This window comes from Rhinolophus sinicus, chromosome 2 (assembly GCF_057876585.1).
Source record: "Rhinolophus sinicus isolate RSI-liver-muscle chromosome 2, RSI-T2T, whole genome shotgun sequence".
Classification (NCBI taxonomy): Eukaryota; Metazoa; Chordata; class Mammalia; order Chiroptera; family Rhinolophidae; genus Rhinolophus; species Rhinolophus sinicus.
In genome coordinates, this window is record NC_142502.1 from 189,952,933 (window position 1) to 189,977,322 (window position 24,390).

Genomic DNA, 24,390 nt, shown 5'->3' on the forward strand with positions numbered 1-24,390 from the left:
CCGTGTCTGTCTGATTGCCCGTTTTTTAACCATTAAACATGTCATTGGTTGGTTGAGTCACTTCCGTAACATAATCCGATTGATTAGAATTAGGATTAGAATTAGAATTAGAATTAGGATTAGGATTAGGATTAGGATTAGGATTAGAATTAGGATTAGAATTAGAATTAGAATTAGAATTAGAATTAGAATTAGAATTAGGATTAGGATTAGGATTAGAATTAGGATTAGAATTAGAATTAGAATGCCTCCACACATGTTGTCTTTTCTTTCTTCCTCCTTCTGTCCTCCATTCCCTCCTTCCCTCTTTCCCTCCGCCTCTCCTTTTGTCTTTTTTTCTTTTGCCATCCAGTCAACAACCCATGATCACCAACCACTAGGTGTAGGCCCATGAGATAAAGGACAGTGGAATTGTCCCCGCCCCGCGCAGTGCACAGCCCAGAGCCTCCGGCCGGTGAGACAGACGAAGGTCGAGCTCGTAGTAACTGACGTTGAAGGGAAGTCAGTCAATCTGAAGGCGCAGGTGGGGAGAAGTGCATTTTCAATGGCGAAGTTGAAAAGAAGAAAGACAAATCTGGTCTAATTCCTTTCTCTGTCTGGGAATTTATGACTTTACATCCTCTGTGGTCTGCAGCCTCATGTTCTCGTCAAGACACACATGTTCAAACGCTTAGTTATTACCTGTGTGGATGAAATCGTGCCTTGGGAAAATTAAGGATACAAGGAAAGGCTTTACACCTCAGTACCTAACGGTCAGAAAATAGACAAGGATGCAGGTTTCCAGGGTCAGGAACGGGTCACTGAGTCTGAGGAAAATGGCCCGATGGCCCCTTGGCTTCTCATTTGTTGTCCGAATGAGGATTTACAAAGGGACTCCATGTAGCCGTCGTTGTGATGTCGGTTTTCCACCTTGCTGGTTGTCTGCAGTCACTGTCACCCTGCAAATGCCTGAGCGCGTGACCTCCTAGCACAGCCAGGCGCTGGCCTCACTTGCCTGTGGGGGCTCCCGTGAACCACAGGAGCAGGACGCACCAGTCCTTTTAGGGAATGAACACTTTGGACAGCATCCACGGCTGTTGTTGGGTGGGATGCACCCAGTGCCACCACCCAGAGGTTCGTTCAGGGCCACCAGGGCTCGCTCGCGCTCCTCACCCTGTGTCCCAGTCCTCCAGGTTCTTCAAGGCCGTGTGTTTGAACGGGATCTCTGGCATTGGGAGGGGTCCTAGATTTGCAGATGAGAAAGCTGGGTGTCACTATGGCTCTCCCTCTGACTAGCTGAGGCGCTTTGAGCAAATGTGTTAACCACTCGTCGTCAATTTCTTCATTCATAAAATTAGCAGAAAGATGGTTAGATGACATAATGGATCAGAAGGTAATGTTCTGTAAACCTTGTAGCTGTTCCAACGTTACAGAGACCAGCCTAGTGCTACAGCCCCAGGAGACCCTGAGAAATGGCACACCAGGAGGGATGGCGTGTACATCCTGAGTTGGAGTTAGCCTGCCATGCTGCCCTGTCGGCTGATTCTGCTCCAGCTCTTGGAAGGACTGTCTGTGTAAGGAAGCCTGGCGGGCTACTGGCCCTCAGAACCAGGAATTCTAGAATATTCTGCATCTCACAGACTGCACGGCTGACTTGGCTGGCAGCAACAAGACTTCCCAGACAGGGCCACCTGAGCATGTCTGAGGCAACCTTCAGATCCAGTAGGGCAGGCCCCATGTCTAGGAGGACAATTCTCAGGGGAACTGCCATCCATGGGTAGGAAAGAGGATGAAGAGCCATGCCGACCGTGGCAAGGGGAGTGCACTCTAGGTTTCTGCCTGATGTCAGTTCTGCTGAACCTAAAGCATTTGGCACCTTACATTCTTGTTCATGTTTTGCAGATGGAAAAATCGAGGCACAGAGAAATTAAGTGACTTCGCCACAGTCACAAACTGGGGAGGACCAGGATTACAGCTTCGCGAGAACCCGTGACTCCGGGCCTGCGTCCTGCCCACAGAGCCACGCTGCCTCCTTTCCTGGGACAGAAGACTTCCAGCAAGGTGACACATGGTCTCCGTTCAGGGGCTGTGGGCTCCCTGCATGAGTGTCAGGGACTGACCAGCACTCGCTTGTCCTGACGTGGGTTAGACGTCTGGTCTAGACCCTAACTGTCAGCCTTGTGCGTCCTTGTGGGATTGTAACCGGAGGCCACATGAGTCTGGGGCTCGTGCTGCCTGCTCCGCTCAGCCAATAGGCCGACACAGGAGCTGGGTCATAGAATAAGCGTTTATTATCAGAGCACCGGTGGTCTGAGAGGGCAGCGGGTTAACACCTCCACAGACTGTCTTCCATTCTCAGACCGGCTGCGGGTATTGAAGGGAAAACCAGGGCACTCTCCCAGAGACCGCATGACATCCCGGAGGTCTGTTCTCCTTCCATGATGTCCCCCTCTGTCATCGCATCTCTTGTGGCGCTAGTGCTCTGGGAACGGTGGGGTAGTAACCTGGGAAAATGCTAAGCGATAGTTTGTAATTAGCAAGTGTCTATAAGGTGATCTTCTAAGATGACGAGTGGGAACCGGGACAGGGCATCCTGGAGACATTCGGGGTCAGGGGGCCCAGCTGGGCCCTGCTTCAGAATCACAGCTGCCATCTTCCCTTTAGCCCCCCACCATCTTCGCTTCCTGTCAACCCGCAAGTGTCTCTACTGTATCCTCTTCCAGGCCCTTCCTCCACCCTGCCTCCTCCTCATGCGATCAGCTCTCCCTCTGATGGACAGACAGACCCTGTCCTGGGACAGTGAGAACGCAGCTTTCGTTAGGCCCCGCAAGCTCTTACCTTGTCTTGTCCTTTTGGGGCCCATCCGGGGCAGCCCTGTCCATTGCCCATCCACTACGGAGTCTGGCTGGGCCCTACCTTCCTCCTGAATTTCTCTCTCAATTTGCCCGTTGACCTCAGGAGCCCAAATCCAGACAGTGTCGGGTGGAAGGGGTTTTTAGCATCACAGCCCCACATCCCACCATCCAAGGGATGAACTTCCACACATGGACGCAGCTAGACTGTTCCACCTCTGCTGACCACCTCCTGGTGAGGCTCCAGCTGCACTCAGGGCCCCCATCAAAACCCTATGGTCCCAACCTTATGTTCCTTCCTTTCCCTACAGCCCTTCTGGAACTTTCTCCCGTCTTTCCTCTATCATGTGCTGTTTCTTCAGGTTCTCTTTCTGTCATTGCCTCACTCTTCCTCTGTGGACGTGTTTTATTCTGGCTCACGCCTCTGAAAGCTCCTTGCAGTGAGGTTGTGTCTCATTTGGTGGAGTCCCTCTCCCCTGGAGAAGGACATGCCAACATGCAAACAGGTGTCCAACCGTGACAGCAGCAACGAGCCATGAAGGCATTGGCCTGCAAGGGTAACGTCACTCCTTCCACGGGCACAGTTCTTGCGTTTAGCAAGTTCTTCTAGACCCACTGTGCGCGCCCACCTCCATCTGGCCCCGCGGAAGCGTGTGGGAGCGTTCTTCTTCTTGTGTCTGCGTGGACAAGCGGGTCATGGGAGAGACAGTGAGGAGTCACGCTCCACCCACAGATGCCACGCCCGCCCTTCTCTCCGACACCCACACGTGCTGCGCGGTTAACAGTCTGAAACACCTGAATGTCTGAAGATTTTCTGTGGAAGAGTGTATTTTGTCTCCTGTGAACACAAACATAGTTCACAGGTTCCACGTTCGGTCACTTGTAGACATAAGTTCTGGAATTTTTCTGTTCTTTATCCTTTTAGTATTGTCCGCCCCTTAAAAAATAAGTAAAACATTTTTTAAAAACTGAATTTTAAAAACCTTAGAAAATGGACAACCACAAGGATAATTTAAATATCCGTATAAATGAACAGTTCAATTAATATTTTTCTCTGTCAGAACATATTTGAATCTTTGAATTTTATTTTCCATGCCTTTACCAAAAGTTGACTTAGGGAGAAGTTTGGTGGAAAAGGCTGAGTGTAGGCAGCCGGTCTCAGCTGCAAGCTCATAGATCTGCCTGCGCCTGCGTGTGGAGAGTATTACTACTTATTGGGGGCAGTTCTCACGTCACATCTGTGTTTTTATAACTGTCATAAACAGATATGTCATCCCCTCTTCTTGTTCACCTCCACCTGGGGGGCAGGTGTCGCTGAGGCAGCCGCCCGTCAGAGAAGGACGTCTTTGCTGTGGGCTGGCTGATGAGCACGCAGCCCCTGGGTGTAGGACAGACCACAGACGGCGACCGGACAGCCAGCCGGGGGGCGGGGGGGATGCGTCTGCTGAGGTCGGGAGGACTGAGCCCGGCGAGGGCCCAGGAGGAACTGGGCCCACTGGTCAGGGCCCTCAGGACACTGGCCATGAGGCTCGGTGAGGGGCTCATAGCCAGGCCGGAGCGCATGGAACTCTTTCCAAATGCCTGCTTGGATGACCTACAGTTTTTACTCATATTAGGTTGGTGCGAAAGTAATTGCAGTTTAAAAGGTTAAAAACAATTGCCAAAGCTGCAATTACTTTTGCACCAACCTAATATATGGCGGTGGTGGGGGGGGGGGGGATAATACCAAAGTTAAAAAAAAAAGGCTGGGAGAAAACTCTTGCAGCAAATACGATAGGCAAAGGGCTTGCTGCCATAATATACAAGGGCTGTATCACACAGCATGGGAAATACAAGAGGCCAAATAGGAAGAGTGCCGTAGCTGTCGTGGCCGGGCGGAAAGCAGGGGACGCAGTAACGAGCTGTGTTCGTTCCCTCGGCAAAAGTAAAAGATTTGTGAGATCATGGAGACTGGCACTTAGAAAAATGGGCATAACCATCCAGTACTAAAAAGTACATGTATTTTTACACTTTCTAACAGTACTGACAATATCATTTTAGAAAACATAGAAATATACACAAAGATGTGTGTGATATTTATTATACCTTTTTACAGTGGAATAAAGCAACTAAATGAAATAAAACAACCTAAATATCCATTAGTGGGAAACTGACAGTGATGGTTGGATAGATTACAGTACTTGCATTCTAGGCAATATTATGCATCCATTCAAGAAATGAGCTTAATCCACAGGCACTGACCTGGAGAGAGAGCTGTGATTGTGGGTGAGTGAAAAATAGCAACTTACAGAAAAGTCGGCGTGTAGTGGAGCCTGCTCTTGTACACAGTGAGCATGTGAAAGGAAAGCCGCTCTGTTTGTCCGTCCTGTGTGAAGCGGAGAGAACGGTGGCTCTCTCTGGATGAGGAAATGGGCTGGAGGAAGAGAGATTAGTGTAAGTGCTACTCTCCTCCCTACTGCTGACATGTGCATTGTTTTCAGCTCAATCGTGTAGAGGACTTAAAGGAAAGAAAAGCAGGTGTTGCTTAGACTTGAGCTAGTCAGCAGGGATCCAGTCTGGATTCTTCCCTGATGGAAACGGGAAGATAACATCCCAGCTGTAGATGTAATGGATTGACGAGGAAGCCAAACAGAGGGGGACCAGGACCCCAGAGAAAACGCAGCGACAGGCTCATAGGTCAGGCTGGACTCGGGTGGTGTCCGGGGAGGTGGAAAGGAAAGGCAGCAGAAAGACAGCAGTGAAACTGGACGTGATCATTTGACAGAGGAATGGAGAAAAGTCAAATACGACTTGAAGGGTTCAGACTGGAAGATGAGCGCTGCGTTTATGGAGTAAATGACCACTGAGAAGTCCTGGACCAATGCAGGCTGGCACTGATCTCCTCACAAGACGTGCAAAGCAGTGGAGGAAAACCTTCTGACTATAATGCAGAGAAACAAACGTGTGTAAAACACAAGAGGGGGGAGGCGAGAGCAGTAAGTGACAGTGAGACGGGAAGAGATGGCGTTCTGGAACGAACCACTGTGAACACGGTTTTAAGTGATACATGTGAGCTGGCCATCCTCTGGGAGCAGCTCACAATGGGGACTCGCGGTTGGAATGAGAGCCTGGTGTTACAGACATGGGGCTCGGCCTGCAGCACGAGCAGCACAGACATTTCCTGAGTGTGCGTGGACCTGGGCAGGGCACTGGGGGGGGGAGTGGGCGTTAGCACCCGGTACTTACTGAGGGTGACAGGCTCTGGCGATTTGGGAAGTAGGTCGCCGGTGACCCATGAAACAGATCTCAGGAGTGACGTCCAGCAAGAAGGGTGGGTGATGGAGGTGCGGATGCTGTGGGAGAAGCTTGGCATAGAGAGAGATGTGACAATTGGTAGAGTTCAGCGGGAAGAAAGGGTGGAAAGCAGAGGGCGGGGTGAGAGGAGCAGGTGGAACATGCTGGAAGGAAGGGTGAGCTAGGGAGCAAGCCCTCCTCTGCTGTCACCACTCAGGGAAGTGCTCTCACAAGACCCATCAGTGGTGGGAGGTGGCATTGGCACGTGGCAATGGTTAGGCGTGGGGACCCCGAACCCGGGCGTGAATTCTAGCTCTGGTGTCCTTTCTAGCTGGCTGACCTTGGCCCATGACTGAGCCTGTGTGAGTCCTGGGCTTTGTAATCACCATCACACAGGGTGGCTTCAAGGACGAAGCCAGAGACTGCAGGCAACGCGCTGGGCCCAGCACCAGGTGGTGAGACGTAAGGCATGGCTGCGACGCGGGGCCCAGATCCCCAACCATGAGAAGAGTTGGAAGGGAGATTTGTCACTCAGACCAAAGGGAAGGGATATCAAAACCAGGGCAGGCGGTGGGTGACCGTGAGCGACTCCGTGGATGGCTTTTCTACCCTTCCTTGTGAAGGGACGAGCAGTGGCATGACTCAGAGGGGACAGCGGTGCAAAGGAGAGCCCCTGAGGTTCACCCAAGGACACGTGGTCACGGTCAGGCCACACGGATGTTTGGCGTTATGAGCAGGTACCTAACAATGCACAGAGGACATCCTCTCACCCTACATGACAAGTGTCAGACCACACCTGGGGTCAGGAGCAGACCCCGTGCCTTTGGAGAGCTACAGTTCGGAGGCTGAACGGGGAGGAAAGCACCCAGGCACCTTGCCAGGTCCTCCTGGAAAATCATTTTATTCCCTTCACTGGACCATGCAGTGAGCTGAGCAGAAACTCTAGACCCGCGAGAGCTGAGATCGTGGGCATCACTCGCACAGCAGAGACGCCACCGCCACCTGCCCCTGGGACCTGTGCTGTCACCGCCATGCATCCAGTGACCAGGTGAAGGATAGTGCTGACGCAGAAGACTGAGCAGCAGGTCCGAGGGACGGCGCCCCATCCACAGGGCCGTTCAGCAGCCGCACAGCACCCGCGTCCACTCTGCACCTCCACCTGGCAGTCCCAGCATCAGCCAGCACCTGGGGGGGCAGATGCAGGTCCTGGGGGAGAGGGAAGCCGAAACCAGCACCTTAGGCAAGACCATAATTACTTTGAAGGTGTGTACAAGGTCTCTACAAACCTGTTTGGAGCACCTTTCAGGGAAATTAAAGAACACGTCACTCCAAGAAGAGGGCTGGTGAGGACACTGAGCTAAATTCTTAAACGCTGAGCGAAGCCCCTGTGCTCGTTCAGAGAAGGTGGCGTGTGTGGCCCATCATGTCCACACTCAGTGTCCCATCCAGACCTCGGGGACCCCAGCGCCCGTGAGGGCCTGATGGCTGCATACGCATCTGGAGAGCCGGAAGGGAATGCTTCTTGTGACGTCACATGGAGGGCTGTTTCAGGTCTGGCTTCTCCACGACCCTTCACAGCCCTGGGACCGAGACGCTGGCTTTGTTTTCCGTGCGCTCGGTCACCCTCCAGGTAGCACACTGGACAGGAGCGGGGACCCTGGGGAGGCCCCGGGAGCACACCCACACTGCAGCCCCACGCTGCCTTCGGCACAGCAGGGTCACATGGCTGGAGCCCAGCTTCTGACCTGGCTGGGACCACGTGGACAGCAGCCCGTCAGATGCCCGAGGGCTGGGCCGGTGTCATAGCCCCATCCACATGGGACCTCAGGCGGCTGGGGCTGCCACGTGGGAGAGCGGGCGTCACTGCCTGGGAAATGTACGTAAACAGTCTCCAGACCCTCCTGTTTCTCCAGAAAAATCAGAAATTCCAATTTGGATACCAAGGCTCCAGAATTTGGGTGCAAGTCCAGTGTGATAAGATGGAGAACCTGCCAGACAGTTCAGAACGTGAGCTGTTACAGGGCCCCAGCCCAAGTGCTCATTTCTGCCAGGACGGACTGGCAGGTGGGAGCCATGGAGAAGTAAAGAGAAACACCCACATGCAGAAAATCAGGTATTTATGCACATCCACGTTTATTTTCTTTTTCACTCAGGGCCACAAGAGCAACAGCTAGTTAACCGAGAATTAGTTCAGTATTTGAAGGGAAGCGGACCTGGTGTTTCATGGAAAGTTCTGGAAAGGGTGCCTTCCCCACGTGGCCAGAGCGCCACACCTAGAAGTATTCGCTGCAACTGTGCACACATTGCTGAGTGTGAGGAGCCTCAGGGCTCTGTCGTCATCTCTGCATGTCACTGAAGAGCTAGCAGTGGCCTCACGCCTTCCATGGGTCGCCAGCAGCTGCAGGCGGCCTGAGACATGCTCGCAAGGGGGCCTCCGCGTCCTGTCGCGGCCACTTCTCCTAAACCACTGCCCAGGGGGCCTTCCTGTCTCCGCTGTTACTGTAGCCAGAGTAACTGAGAAGCAGATTTCTGTGGATGCAAAATTGCCTGATTGCCTCTTATTTAGTCAAAGCAAACATGTTATTTTGTGGAAGAATCTCACTGCCTGATCGTCCTGTCATCACCTGTGGAGGCTTTGAAGCTGTGGTTTAGTTTCATCTGTCCCACTGGGTCCCCAGGCCCTGGCATGGCTGCGATACCCATCCTTGGACACAGGACACCCAGGATTTGCAGAAGAGCCCTTTCCCGGTTGCTTCTTCTGAAGTCGGCAAGACCTCTGGCACGAAGTCCAGTAACTGCACACGCTTGATGGACGGCGTTCACCTTGACCTTCCGTTGACACAGCCACTGTTGACGTCCCCTCCCCATTCGTACAGCAGAGGCTTTTCTGGCAGCACGTGGGGGCTTTTTCTCTGCAGCTCTTTTATTTGTTTAAAAGTTTTCAAAACTACAGTAAAACTGTTAATAAGTAGTAATTAAGAATGTAGCCGGCCGTGCCGGCCCGGTGGCTCAGGCGGTCGGAGCTCCATGCTCCTAACTCCGAAGGCTGCCGGCTCAGAGCTGAGCTGCCACTGAGCTCCCGGACGGCTCAGTTGGTTGGAGCGCGTCCTCTCAACCACAAGGTGGCCGGTTCAACTCCCACAAGGGATGGTGGGCTGCACCTCCTGCAACTAGCAACAGCAACTGGACCTGGAGCTGAGCTGCACCCTCCACAACTAAGACTGAAAGGACAACAACTTGACTTAGAAAAAAGTCCTAGAAGTACACACTGTTCCCCAATAAAGTCCTGTTCGCCTTCCCCAATAAAATATTAAAAAAAAAAAAAAAAAATGAAGGAACATAGCTGGCCAAGAGAAGCATTAGTTCACTGTAATTCACTCTTTCATTCATTAAACCAAAGTGCACAGTCGCCTCTGTATACTGGCGTTTTCTACCACCTCTGCCTGCCTAACACAGGACCCTTTCCTTTTCTCCAACAACTTTCTTTCTCTGTATTCAAAAGACGGGGGGTTGGGGGAACATCATCGTGGCTGTTCCCTTGCGTCTGGGTCCCACCGCTGTGGCCCCAGCACAGGCACGTGCAGGTCCTGGGTGAGGGGTCTGAGAGAGGCCAGCCTGGTGTCCTTGTGCAGCGCCCCAGGGACCTGCTTTCAGAGTGGACGGTGTCAGGACGACAGATGTCCTCTCTGGGCCGTCTACTACTGGACGTCTTTCTTGCAACCTGTCATCACATCAATGGATATTTTCTTAGGGTTTGCAGCTTTGTTTACAGAGTCAGGCCCAGACAAGGCTTGGAAGTTTATTGAGAGCATGGCCTGTGCTGCACAGGATTTCTGTTGTGCTTTCACGACAGGACGTCATTTGGGTTCTACCGTCTTGAGCCATGAGAGAGGTGGAGGGACCGGCTGTGGGAAGGGACTGGCCCGCGTTCCCCCAGGCTGTGCCTGTAGCGCAGCCTCTGCAGGCCCCTTTTTGGGGTACATGGAACACTCTGCCTTGCCTGCGAGCCTCAGGGTCTTTACACAGCCTGTTCCCTCTGCCGGGAACACACCTGACACCTGCACTGCAGCTTTCACCTCGGCTCAGATCTCAGACAGGAAGCCTGTCTTGTCTGTCTGCTCCCCCACGGGGGGCTGGATGCAGCCCCTCCTGTCCTGTCACGCCACACAGAATACTTCCACCCGAGCCCCTAACACGAAGTTCCACTCGATTGTGAATGCCCAAAGAATAACGTTTCATCCCATCCTCTGTTTCCCCAGTCCTGTGACAGGTGCAGTGTCAGGAATACACTGTTTCCACAGTGACACCCACGTTCTCCATCACCTTCTCTATTATTATGTTTATTTTCAATTACAGGTGACACACAATATTTTATTAGTTTCAGGTGTACAGCATAGTGGTTATACACATGTGTAGTTTAAGTGATTCCCCGACTAGTCTAGCACCCACCTGGCACTATGCACAGTTGTTACCACATTACTGACTCTACTCCCTGCGCTGTACTTTACATCCCTGTGACCACTTTGTAACTTCCAATTTGTACTTCTTAATCCCTTCACCTTTCTCACCCTGCCCCCAAGCCCCTTCCATCTGTCACCCCAACAAGTCTAGAACCCATCTGACACCACACACAGTCATTACAATATTACTGACCCTGTTCCTTATGCTGTCCCCTCCATCCCCATGACCACTGTGTAACAACCCATTTGTGCTTCAGTCCCTTCCCCCTTTGCACCCACATCCCCATCTGGCAACCAGCAGAATCTTCTGTGTATCTAGGGGTTTGTTTCTGTTTTGGTGTATTTGTTCATTTAGTCAGTTCTTTAGGTCCCACAGTGAAGTCATATGGTATTTGTCTCCCTGTCTGACTCCTCGCACTCAGCACAGTGCCCTCCACGTCCATCCATGTTGTGGCAGATGGTTAGTTTCGTTTCTACGGCTGAGTGATACCCACTGTGTGTGGACCACCTCCTGTATCCAGTTGTCTAGCGACGGCACCCAGCTCACCTCCACATCTTGGATGTTGGAACACCTTTCACTGCGTGTCCTATTGGCCCGATATGCTTTGCTAAAGCTGTGCAGTGTTTGGAAAATGTTCCCACGTGGAGTAGCACTTTCAGAGCATCGCGTGTCACCCAGGGGTGCGGCTACACCCCTCGCAAGCCCACACGTGTGTGCGTTCAGCGTTCAGTGTCCTGTGTGCTCAAGGAGCAGAAGGGGCGGCCCCAGGAGAGGCTGCTGAGCACTGCGTCACGCTGGTTCCTCTGGGGATGTGTCCCAATTCGCGTCCTTCCTGGGCCTCCTTCCCTGGACAGCAGGGCCCCAGGTGTTCGACTCACCTTGATGGCAGCACCATTGCCGCCCCTCCTTCCTCAGTAACTCGCCGGCTTCTCTCAGCTCCTCTGACCCACTCCCGCTGCCCTCCACACACTCTCACCCCTGGTACCTTATTTTCTAAAATATGCTGTGAAGTGCCCACCATCATTGTGCTCCAGAAAAGACAACAGCCGTACAGTGGCCAGGTCGCCCGGGACCCCTCCCAGGTCTGCCCAGGCCTCGGAAGTGCCCCCTCTGCTCCATCAATCCCGTCTTTTCGGTGTTCCACCTGCCTCCTGCCAGCTCCTGACCCGCCATCATCCAGCAAACAGATTCACTCATTCACTCATTCATTCATTCATTCCCTCATTCATTCATTCCCTCATTCATTCATTCCCTCATTTATTCATTTTCTCATTCCCTCATCCAGTCAAACTCTGTACCCAGTATCTGTGGGTAAGCTCAGGTACAGTCTCTCTTTCTTCCTCCTTCACCCGGACAGTCCTTAAGTGTCGCAGCTTTCCTGAAGAGCCGCCCTCAGTGAGCCCCTCCCCCTGGCCGCTCCTGCTCCAAAGCTCTCGTCGTCTGTCATAGTGAATCTGGGAGTCTTCTGTCTACACAGGTACTTCCCCGTTAAAGGCGCTGAGCCCATCAGATGAACTTATATGGTTTATTACACGCATTTCTATTTCTTCTGTCATCGTCCGCGCACAATATCAGTAAATCAGTGTTCGGTGGTCAGCTGACAGGAAGGTTCAGTCGGACGTGGCCTCTGCGATCCTCTGCGGCCTCGCTGTCAAATCTGTGGAGGATCATGCCTGGCCAGTGCTTTCTGTGACCAGAGTAATGTTCACCCAGCAGAGCCCGCGCTCTCACGGGCTCCTCTACCCAAGTCTGACCTTGGTTGTTGTGAACTGTGCAGAGGTGAGCCACTGTGTGTGCGTCACAGTCATGGCAGCTCCGGCAGCTCCGGGCTGGGAAAGCCGCCGGAGACAGCCGTTCTCCTCCTGCGCGCAGGGGGCTGAACTTGCCTGCGCCCGCCCACAGACCTCTACTTGTGTCTGTGCAGTCTTGCCCTGGATAGACTGTTCGTGCGCTGGGAAAGTGTGGTGCACAGATACACGCACACACACTCAGCCCAGCATGTGTTCCTGGCTGAAAGACGCCATGGAGGGGCGGGTGGCTTGGCAGCAGAACTCCCACTCAGAAATCAGGGCAAGCCAGGCCTGTAAGGTAGACACGCTAAAGATATGTCCCTTGCACAGTTGTGAGGGTCACACCAAGTGGTTCTAGGAAAACACTGTGTAATCTGCAAAGTGCAAGATGTGGGGTAACCATGTGTCCTGGAAAAGCATCCTGACCCTTTAGATCAGTGTGGCTGGCAAGTGCACCCAGGACCTAGACGTCAGGGAGGGCACCCCAAGGTCAAACGCTGTCCTCCTGGGCCACCCACCTGCTCTCCTCTCACCTGCTGGAGAAGATTAAACCCCTCAGTTCCACGGAGAACCCAGACATGACAGATGTCAGTCTGAGCCGCCCTGCAAACTTAACAGCTGTCTGTGACATTCTGGTGCGAAGTACAAGTCAGCACCAACCCAGATATGTGTCCGGCAGGCTGCATTCGGAGCTCATCCCGGGGCAGGCTTCCTGGGTACGCGTTCCGCAAGGTCAAGGTCAGCTCTGTTGTTTCTAACGTGTGGAGCTCCCGACACGTTCCTCCCCAAAGCCCCTTGGACAGGCGTCCCTTATAGAGGGAAGCAGGACTAAAACACCCTCAGTACCATGCCAGGGCTCAGCCCGCAGCCAGCTGGCCGGCCCCGCTCGCGGGCGCAGGGCACTGACCGCCTCTTATCTGCCCACAGATGGAAGTGGACACTGAAGAGAAGCGCCATCGCACCCGGTCCAAAGGGGTTCGAGGTACGTCCACAGCCGCCTGGTGACCGTGCAGCCAAGCTGCTCACCTCCATCCTGACCGCTGCCTTGACACCACCCACTCGGGAATTTTGTGTGGAAGGGGTCCTGTGATGCGTGGTAACTTTTTATCCGTTTCCCATCTCTCTCTGCAGTTCCTGTGGAGCCAGCCATACAGGAGCTGTTCAGGTGAGTGCCGTGGTGAGGTGGGTCCGTGCCAGGCAGGGGGGACCATGCCTTAGATTTCACGGTGGCCTGCGCACGCCCCCCGTGCTGATAAAAGCAAGCCCTCCACACTTGCACATAAAGAGCGTCCCCTCACCCCACCCCCGTCCGGGTTTCTGGGTGCTCCCTGTCTGGGTGGCCTCCTCCTCTCTCTGCCACTGATGCGTTCGGTCTCACCTGCCCCAGCCATGGCGCCTGTGTAATTAATTCTTTCCTGTTGCAGCTGCCCCACTCCTGGCTGTGACGGCAGTGGGCATGTGAGCGGCAAATACGCAAGACACAGAAGGTAATGCCTGCATTTATTCACACTGTTCTGTCTCAAATGACTCGTGTGGGGACAAACCAAACGTGAACACATGGGTGGTGTCCTGGAAACACTGCTGCGCGTGGTCGTTTTCCTCTGACGTGAGCTCGGTCTCCGGCCTCCTGCGCAGGTTCTCAACATGTCAGCCCTTCTGACTGTCCCATGGGGCAGGTGTATGATAACGTATAAGCTGACACGTTGAGGCCATCCTGAAACTCGTTCCGTGGGCTTGGGGGCAGCGCGCTGCGACCCCTGCTCGTCCTCACGAAGGTTTCTCTCCTTCCCCTTGCTCATGCGGTGGCTGCAAGCTGGTGAGTCAGAGTGTGGCCTTCTGGATCGTCTGCAGGAACGTGACTCCCATAACTGAACATTATCCTGGGATCAGAACCCCAAGCCCAGTCCCTGGGCGGCTGCAGGGTGGTCACAGGGGGAGCTAAACAGCATGTGTCGCCTAACGGGAGTTGAGGGCTTAAATGGTTGTTACTGTCATGAATACTGGGACGAGGTCCGTCACAGAGCCTGTGCGGACAGAGCCCAGGAGGTGAGGGGCCTGGTGGGCACCGCTGACAGAGCGTCACAACAGAGGCTGGGGGCACGGAGACATCCGGCTCCACATTGTTTTCCGCAGTGAAGTTCTTCTGTGGGTAGTAAGGCAGCTCTGCCTTTCCGTGGACGTTTCCACTGTGATGAGTTGAAAGTGTCTACAACCCATGATAAATTCTGAGCTAATTTTTCACAAACGAGGTTGCTGGGACTGAGGTCATTCACCGTGACAAACCGTCAGGAAGCAAAGCGCGTAATCAAAGCTCAGATGCCAGAGCAGGTGTGCCCGCAGGCCTCGGCGTGCCCTTCCCTCACTGCCTCACGCTGTAGGTCCTTTTCAGCTGAACAGTAATTTATGGGTAAAATCAGGCAATAATTTTGAATGTTCTTTAATAAAATCAAGGGAAAAATTACAAATGATTTCCCAGATCCCCATGTTAGCATTCAAGGAGGCAGGGAGTTTTTAACAAGCATCCATGATGAGGTCATTGTCAGACTTCTGTTATGTTTATAAATAGACCACAGGAATGGTGAGCCCTTTCTTAAGGGAATTTTGGGATTTAAAATGTTAAACTTATTATGTTACTGTTCTTATAGAATGAATAAGTTATTGTAATTTATATGTAATTTAAATAAGTAGTTTCAAGTATTGATGTTATTTTATAAAGGAGTATAGGTGTAAATACTTCAGCTAAAAGTTTTAAAAAACTGCAGCATTTATGTTTTCAATGGAAAACCAGTTAGCAAACCATAAGTGGAGTCTAACTTTTCCCATAATCATCTCTTGACTAGTCAGTAGTTAAAGTTTATTGTACTGTTACAGAAAGATTAAATTTGGCTAAAAAGTTTTAATTAGGTGTCAGCCAAATATAATTCCATAACCACAGTTTTGCAGGAAAAATCATGATGCTCCCACAGAATTGTGCCAACACTGGTATCCCTGCCCTCTCCGTCCAGCTGTGCGCTGCTTTGTCCCTGTGAGACGCTCCCCGCCTGCTCCCGCGATGGCCTCAGACGTGGGCCGGGCGTGGTGTGAGGGTGGCCTTTGGGACGCGTGCGGTGCGGGCACAGGGCCCAAATCTGACAGGAGCCAAGCGGATGGGGGTCGAGGGGGGTTCGCAGAAACACCCAAATGAGAACATTTTCCAATAAATGTGTTAACTTAACTGAAAGTAATGTTAGCACTCTTACCATGAGTCATACCGTGTGTCATTATTACAATTCCTAAAATCTTAATGGAAATAGTTAGTTAGGAGACGTAACGTGGTCTAGAGGACGAAGAGCTGGTCCCAGTCCAGAGACACAGGTTGTTTCATCTACACCACTAATGAGCCAGGGGCTTCGGACAGATTTGTTAACATTTATGGACTTTTTCCTCAGTTTGAAATGAGAGCGTTGCAGACTTTGTCATGTGTAACTAATTACTGGTCAAAACTTATGTCCCTGGAGGAAACTCCTCTCAGAGCACTCTTCCTGAGGCAGCAAGTGAGGCTTTCTGAGTATTATTTGTTTGATGTCTACGTACGATCAGTAATTTTAGATGGGGATGACATTGGGTTTCTTAAACAGAAAAGTGCCCCATCTGCTAGCTAAACCTCATGTGTACAGTAACAGCCTTTGATGGTTGTGTTTCAGATTTCTGAGGGCTCAGTGATATCTGGCTTTGTTTCGTTTTGATTTTAAAAGATGTCCTGCTGTAAAAGTCCCTCCCCTCTGACACCTCCTCGCTCCCCTCCACACGGGGTGACCTCTGCTGTTAGTCTCTGCGGAGACCCAGAGCGCTGCTGCAGGTGCCTTCAGATGTGACAGCAGTGGCAGTGGCATCTGGGTTTTGATGCAATCACCAGTCCTTTGGTTTTTTAACAATAAAGTTTTCGATGAATGTATTCCTCTTAGGCCTACAGTTTTATCCATGTTTCCCATCAGTTCTTAGCCAAGTACAACGTGTATTTTAGTACATTGAGGCTTCTATTTATTTGAACATGCAAACAATAAATTTCCTCAGGTGTGCAGAATCGACTATGTAACAAAGTCAGAACAAATTTTAGGAAATTTGATTCCAAGTGATAAAATGATGCCTACCTATTAATCTGTATTATTTAACGTAAGAAACTCCCTCAGGAAATCAGATAGTAATCATAGTTTCAGTCTACTGCTTTATTGCTTCATAGGACATGCATTGTGGTGACCCTGGGGGTTGGTCAGGCTGCCTCACTGGCGTCTGGCTTCCCGTGGGAGCGGCTGAAGTTGATGGCTCGTTTATTTATTTTTTCAGTTGATGAATGTGGGGCTATGGATTGTAAGAAATTGGGAGAGAGGAGAATGGACCCTGGATAATAACCTGTGAGAGGAAAGAAGAACTTGGAAAGGAATTTAGAATTTCCGATCCTGGCTAAGAACTGGGGGTAGCAGTGAAGGTTAAAATACTTACTTTATTGGATGGTCTGCCTGACTTCAAAAATTGCGTCCTTGAACAAAAGAGAATCTATTCATGAGTATTTATTTGTGTTAATAGTTTATAAACAGTCTGAGTTAGCTGGTAAACACTCGTGTAACTGCACAGCTAACAGTTAAATCAAGAGATAAATTAGGAAAAACGTAAGGGAAATGGAAACATAATTTTACTGGAAACCCAGGTTATATCAGGGTTTTAATAACATCTTACATTTAGTTCTGAGCCCCTTGTCAGCCAAGGCCAAAATGAGGGAGATGAATGGGGGATCCCATATCTGAGACACGCACACGTCAGCAGGTCAGACAAGCGTCGCCGCGGCACTGAAGACGGCGCTGCTTCAGTGCCCATCTGTGGCGGCAGGGATCCAGCTCAGTCAGCATGTCCGTGCCCTGGTGAAGGTGGTCAGGGCCCCGCCCCTCGTACCACTAACCGGTAAAACAGACGTCTGTCTTCAGAAACCACCTTAGTATCTGGACACGTGAATCTGACTTCTGTTTTTCCCACTGGGGCTTTATATTATCAGTGTATAAGTATGACAGAAACACCATGGATTTGCAGTCAGGGCCAGAAGCAATTCTCCTGTTAGGAAGCAGAGCGCTCACTGGTCTGCTCTGTGCGCAGTGACGACCGCTGCCTTCCGACACACACCATCGCATGGCTGTGCCGTGGCTGTGGAGGGCGGACAACTTTTCTGAAATCGTGCTGGCTGTAGCTAGAGCCTGCCTGTATCTCAGGTGGGGTCCGATTGCAGAGCTTCCTTTATCAGATGCAGACGCTGGCTCCTGGTGATCCCGAGGTTTCTAGTTTAGTTGTTCGATGCCCAAGTTCAGGGCAGGGAACTTCCTGGATGCCCTCTGTCCCCAGTGTGCAGGCAGACTGTGACCTGCAAGCATTTAAACTGCCCATGGCTGGAAGACAAGGGCTTCCCACATGCCCATGCCATTTTGCGGTGGGTGGAAGATGTGGAAACCAGCAGTGGGGTTTAGGAGCTGCAGGCCTGCCCCTCCTCCTGACCTCCAGCAGGTGGCATCCGAAGGCTCCCGGCCACGTATGAAGTGCCAGACCCCGCCCGACGTGTGGTGCCATGTGGGCCACAGCACGTCAAGTGCCACAACCCTGAGCTTCACCAGGTGGGACCAGAGCCTGGCATTCTCCGAGGGCAGCCCCCAAACCGAAGATGGGCATCGTATATGTTAGGGAGGGGGGAAGGTGCGGTGAAAAGAGCCCCACCTGTCACTCTGTCTATAATTGCCTGAGGACAGTTCAAGTTCCTGAGCAAGACACACCGTGGTGATCCAGAGTGTTCCACCAGCTGATTCTAAGCTGCGAGCTAGGAGCCGAATGTCAGAGCTTTCCTGCAAAAATCTACTTGTGAACATTTGATTAAGACTGAAAATTCTGGTGCCTTATATTCAGTTTATGTTTTTTCTCTCCATGTTGATATGAAATATTGTTTGGATTAAAGATAAAGTGTGCCCCTGCTGGTTCCAGGGGAATATCTGTAGAAACTTAGCTCATCTGCAAAACAACAGTCAGCTTACTGTTCTTAAAGTTTTTTTCTTAATTTTCCCAATAGAAATTAGAAATTGGAAGGAATCCAGATGTGTTAATACCACTTACTGGATTCCTATTAAACAATGGGGTACTTTGCCTTCCAGCCTTCGCTCGTATAGGCGTCCATACTGGGACATTTGAAATGAACTGGATTTACCTCCTTCTTTCTGAACAGTGACTTTTGTATAAGCCTCTGATGAGAGAGACAGACAGACAGACAGAGAGCCGCTCACAGGGATTTATTCTTCACATACCTACTTTGTGAACCCTCTGGATTTATTTCTGAAATTCAGTGGATTGCACTTGCATTTACCCTTCACTGGATTTTTTAAAATTATTTGTTGAGCATAGGGTTCTGATGAAATATTTGACCCAGAATGTAGCTTTAGAGTCTCTCACACTCAACAAGCCCCCAAAAGCTTGGTGATGGGTATCACTGTTATTTTAAATCCTCCCCAGATTAGAGAATTCAGAGCCAAATCAATGGATCTTGAAACTACAATTAAAAGCTCCGAATGGTAGCTTCCCTTTTCATTAGAAAATGACTGCCTCTCTGGCTGCCTGTTGCGCTCCTTGCTCACACTTCTCCATCCCATATACCTTTGCAGCCGCAGTATGATTGCTGCGCATAAGCAGCGGGTGAATAATTGCTTGTCTTCACGGGGGCTTGTTCTGGAGCTGAAGTGCAGGGCTGGCTTCCTGGTGCAAGCAGGCCTCATTCAGATTCTGCCGGCAGCCCCGGGGCTGCATTATTCATGCCTTCACAGAGGCTCTCACTGAAAGCTTTGGAACAGGACCAGGTGCTGGTGAGACAGCAGGGCTCTGCACCGTGCACTGAGGGGCAGCCATAATCCAGAGACAGGAAGAGAGGGAAGAAGCAACAGGAAGACAGACAGAGACAGGCACAGGGAGGCCTGTCTCTCCCTCTTAGGGATTTCACATCGTTAGAAATTTCATTTGCATTAAAATAAAATGCCCTAAAAATAATTGCATTTTTTTCTAACCACACTTGAAAGTTTAACACAATTTTCCATGTTTAATTGCAAAGCTGATTTTAATTAGTAAGGCCCTGCATGTGAAAAATGAAGATTCACTTGGCTGCACGGGACACATTGCCGTGTTTGGCGAGCGCTCTGATTGATGTGTGGTGGCTGTGTGATGGCACGCACTGTGGGGAGTTTATGGGAGATTCTGTGCACGCAGCCGCCCCGCCGGTTTGCTGCCGCGAGAACAAATGCCCCTCGTTCTTTAGGAGACACCAGTGTGCACGTCACACCCCCATCCATACGCTTCAGGGCAGGCCTGTGCTTCTGACTGTGTGTCACTGATACTGTAAATCAGAAGGGAGGACACACATATTTTAGCATTAACTTGATGGCTTACACAGTTGCACAGCAAAAATGTTGAGATCCAGGGACTTATTTGCAGGAAGTGGAGAATCAAACCAAGTGGGTCTCCTGGACTTGCTGTCACTCTGATGCCTTATTATTAGTCACATGTGCAAATACACAAAACTTGGAGTCTGTTTGGACTCTGGCAGTTAACCTTCATTGTCACAATAAACCCTCGATTTGAAAAAATAAGATTCCTGGCCGTTATCCTGAGAAAATCATTTGCCTGCTTCTAGTCTGCAGTGTGTCTGCCTGGGCTACCGCGTTGCATACTTTAGAATACAGTGGGATCAATTCCAAAGGGTATTTAAAAACTGCGAAACAAAACGTACAGTGCATTTCAGGACCTACTTTTAACCTTTGATAAAAGTAAATACATTTTCAAATCATTCCACATTCAAAGAAAAGGAACACAGGCACTTCAGACAGTTTACATATAAAAAGGTCCACTTGGCTCTAAGCCGTCAGCAGAGTCTGCAAACAGGACAGCTGCTGTCCGGGGTCCCCGCCAGGTAATGCCCAGCCCACTGAGGGCTGCTGCCTTGTGCCTGGGGAGTACGGCAGAAGTACAGCAGCCCCTCTTCAGCTCTGCTGCATGGAGACGGGCCTGAGGCGCCATGAAGGGTGTCAGAGGAGGTGACCCAGTTGTGCAGCTGTGGCCAGGTACCAGAGCAACGCTGGCTTTGTGACCCCGAGCTGGTCCGACCCCTCGAGTGTGTGGGTCTCTGCTGGTTCTTAGCCCAGGGACCAGCCAGGCTGAGCCCGAGCCTATGGGTGCCGTGCTCTGAGGGGCGTGCGTCCCCCACTTAGCGTGAGCGCGATGCTGGGGGGTAGACGAGGACTGACAGAGCGAGCCGGTCACACCACCCTGAGGTGGTTCCGGTGACGGATGCAGGCAGGCAGCAGGATGAGCGGTTTGAGGACGTTCACACCTTCACACCGTTCTTGTTCCTCGAGTCTCCGCCCTGAGGGTGGGGGCGTGGCCAGCAGGACCTGTGATGCCGACTGGGAAAGCTGCGTCCCTCCTCCTCTGACTTGTCCTGAAGAGAAGCGCATGCCTCAAATATTAGACCCAGAACTTGGTGGGCACCCCAACCCCCATGCACTCTTCCTGCCTAACGCAGGAAAGCGGGCAAAGAAGGAGACGCTGTCTTAGTGTGACGTTGCTTTAATCTGAGTTTAGTGTTTGCAACTAAAAATGTTTCTGTGCAAAAAATGGAAAACCTACCACAGACTGGCATAAACCACAGAGGTTGTCGCGTGTACACTGGAAACGGAGAGGTGGGTGCCCAGGTGACCTCAGTCAGGCTCCTGCTCCGTGACCAGCCACTTCTCTTATAGTCTCTCCGTCCTCTGTCATGACCTACCTCCTCCTGGGAAGTCAGTAGCCCTGCCCTGCCGGCCCTCTGCCCCCGCCTCCGGAGGAGGCTGCAGGCACTCGTTTCTGGAAGCTCTCTCAGAAGAGCAAGGAGGAGCTTTCTGGGAGGCCTGCACCACCGTCCTCAGAGCTCCAGTGCTCCAGGGGTCACAGCCGTTCCCGAGCCCTCCCTAACCAGCAGGTACCATCGTCCTCATGACCTCAAGCCCATCCTTGCAGCTGGAGGCTGGGTCCGCTTCCTGTTGGCAGGGGTTCTCCAAGTGGGGTCCCCTGACCTGGAATCTCAGCATCACCTGGGAAGTTTCTAGAAAGGCAAATTCTTGGGCCCCAGCCCAGACCTGCTGAATGAGAAGCTGTGGGTGGGGCCCAACAGTCTGTTTGCATACCCTTAAGGGGACTCTGATGGTCCCAAGTGTCAAAAGCGCTGTCCAGAGGACAGGCCTGTGTGCAAAGGGCAGGTACCTGACTACATGGGGTTTGCAGGTAACAGGGCAGAGGGGTTATTCTGCATAACAACCAGGAAACAAGGCCCACAGCGCGTCTGAATCTGAAAACCCACACACACAGGCATGGAGTGACAACCAGAACCTTGTCCCAAAGAGTGTTAGTGCCAGGAGCTGCCTCCTAGGTAGTGTCTGAGCGTGGCCGGGAACTTGTCCATCATGCCGACAGACTGCAGCCCTGCCTGTGACGCCTGCCGCCCAGCAACCCCCAGCCCTGACATGACCCTAACGTTGCTGCCACCCGGCTTCACTCCTGAGGCCTTCAGTAGCCACAGAGGATGACTTCTATCTGGGGACAGTGTCGTGTCCCATGTCACTCTGTTCACGCCGTGGATTCATGAAACTGACAATCACGGAAATACTGAAGCGTAGTGCAGGGGCTGTCTGGCTGTCGGGGAGGGAGGTGCTGCCTGGGGAGGGAGGGGTTGTCTAAGGAGCGAGGGCTGTCTGGCTGTCCGGGGAAGAAGGGGCAGCCTGCTGTGCACGGTCAGGGCTGTGAGCCAGACGGCTTCTCCAGGCTCAGCTCTGTCGCACATTGGGACTCCCCCAGGCCACCGCAGGGCTTCTGGGGAGGTCCAGAGGCTGGAGGCTGCTCAGAGCCCCCCGCCAGGCCCTGCTTATGCATGTCCCTGGCCCAGGGCACAGTCTGAGAGCCAGGTGTGTGGTTCCTTGGCCGTTGCCACCCTGCAGCCTCAGCTGTAAGAGAGCCCAGTGGCCAGGAACATACAGTATGTAAAAAGGGCAGAGTGGCTCAGAGAGAGACAGCCGGTGCGTGTCCTAGGATCGTGTGCAACCCTGTGCGGCTCACCCACAAAGCATTGCTGGACCATGAGCCTCCCTCAGCCTTTGCCGCTGTGGGGATGGGGCGTTAAGATGCCTCGCCTTCCCTTTCCTGCTAAGGGAAGGCTCTGAGCACCCCAGTGTAGTTCAACCCATTTTAAGAGAACCGCTCACTGGGACGCCGGAGCCACCCTGTGCGCCATGGACACTGTCTAATGCTGTGTTTGACCTCGCCAGACATAAGCTCCCTATGCATGGGCGGGGTGTGCGTTGCCCAGAACTCGGGATGAGAAAGCATCTTGGAAGTTCTAGTCATGATTCACTGATGCTCTCAGATCACCTCCTCAGCCCCTCGGCCAATCGGATGGCTTGTTGTGCGTGTGGCGAGCTGTCTGGGCTCCAGACCGAAGTCGGCAGACAGGCCAGGGGGCCAGACCCCGGATCCATTTCTCCAGCCTACCCCCCCCCCCCCCCGCAGGACATAAGGGCTGAGAGGGCGGGGCCGGGGCCGCCCTTTGGGGACCGCCCACCCTGGAGCCAGTCCCCACTGTGCTTGGGCTTCACAGGCAGGTGGGCAAGGTAATTACCCATCAGCTACTTGGCACTGGGTCCCAGACTGTACCCCCAGGGCAGGACACACACTCAGAGGAAACATGGCTTGAAGGAGAGCTGGGGTCCAGTCCAGCAGCTGTGTCCTTCATTCTAACTTGGGGTGTGCTGGCTGTGTCAGGCTGGCCGTGTGGGGGACACACAGTGATGCAGCTGCCAGAAGAGGTCTCGGCAAACTGTGCTGCAGGACTTGGCGCTTCGTCCCTGCTCCCTTCCTGGGGGCGGGGGTGGCTCCCTGGGGTCGCCCTCCTGTCCTGTGCAGCAGCAAGCTCAGCCCCTGCTGTGTGAGGGCACATTGTCATGCAGACCAGGGCCCCTGGGAGTGTGTCCTCAGTCCCCATAGCCCCACACCCTGTAGCCCACGCTTCCTTCTGCCCACAGCCCCTAGGCCAGGCCGCTGTCTGTCCACTCAGCCCCTCTGCCCGGTCCGGCTGGCTGGTCTGGAAAGTGGTGCTCAGGCTGTTAGAACAAGGCACGAAGCTCCGGGGACGCTGAGGCGAGCGTGGTTCTGTCAGGGAAGCTCTGAAATTAACCCACACGGATTTCTAGTAGATGCTGGTGGGCGAGGGCAGGAGACTCGGGGCTTTCACCCGAGGCCCCTACCACCCGGGCGTGGTTCCTGGGGCTCCAGGCGTGTGACACGGGCTCCTGGCCCCCAGCGCAGCGGGAAGGTGGGAAAATCCTGGGCTTTTCAGGTTTTGAAACACTTCAGAATCTGAAAAGATAAAAAGTTGGCTTTTCAAATGTTTTAACTGGTTCTCCCAGGGAGATTTATTAGCAAGAGAGGCAAAAGAAACACTGCGTGAGCTCAAAGATGACTTAGATTAAAGGTAGGGAAATGCTCATTTTCTTAAATAAAGACTAAAAATAAAATTGTAGAAGAAATAATCGTGGACTGGGGCAGCCTTTCACTAACGTCTGTGGTGCCATCATCCCTGCTGACGTGGCGCACGCGACGTTTGCCCAGAATATCAGTACACTGCTAGATTTTTGCTTTTAATGCATTTTTGCTACTTTTTAAATCTCATATTATAGATGTAAACTTGTATTTTTAAATTTTTACTTAACATCACAACATGAGCCTTTTCGATGTTGTTAAATATTTTAATTTTCGTTTGCGTGGTAACTTCCATTCTGTGGTCATAGTGTAACTTATGCAACTCTTATTGTTGGAAATGATTGACATTTTTCTGAACATTTCCCTGTTGTCAACCATGTGTGACAGGTCTCTTTACATAGTCTTCCCGTGGGGTAGATTGTCATGGGGTGGAGGGCTGGCAGGACAGCAGGACTGCTGTGAGTTTCTTTCCAGCTGTG

General features: G+C 52.1%; 1 protein-coding gene across 31 annotated transcripts in view; it reads left to right on the forward strand.

The window, feature by feature from the left end:
* The window catches only part of MYT1L (myelin transcription factor 1 like), a 365,607-nt gene that overhangs the window by 229,604 nt on the left and 111,613 nt on the right, over positions 1 to 24,390 (forward strand). For all 31 annotated transcript variants that reach the window (XM_019752014.3, XM_074331624.2, XM_074331629.2 and 28 more), the window contains 4 exons: positions 1,882 to 2,040; positions 13,283 to 13,337; positions 13,487 to 13,520; positions 13,780 to 13,842. In XM_019752014.3, coding sequence (XP_019607573.2) covers positions 13,283 to 13,337; positions 13,487 to 13,520; positions 13,780 to 13,842 — 152 coding nt within the window. In that variant the 5' untranslated portion in view covers positions 1,882 to 2,040. The remainder of the gene's footprint in view (positions 1 to 1,881; positions 2,041 to 13,282; positions 13,338 to 13,486; positions 13,521 to 13,779; positions 13,843 to 24,390) is intronic.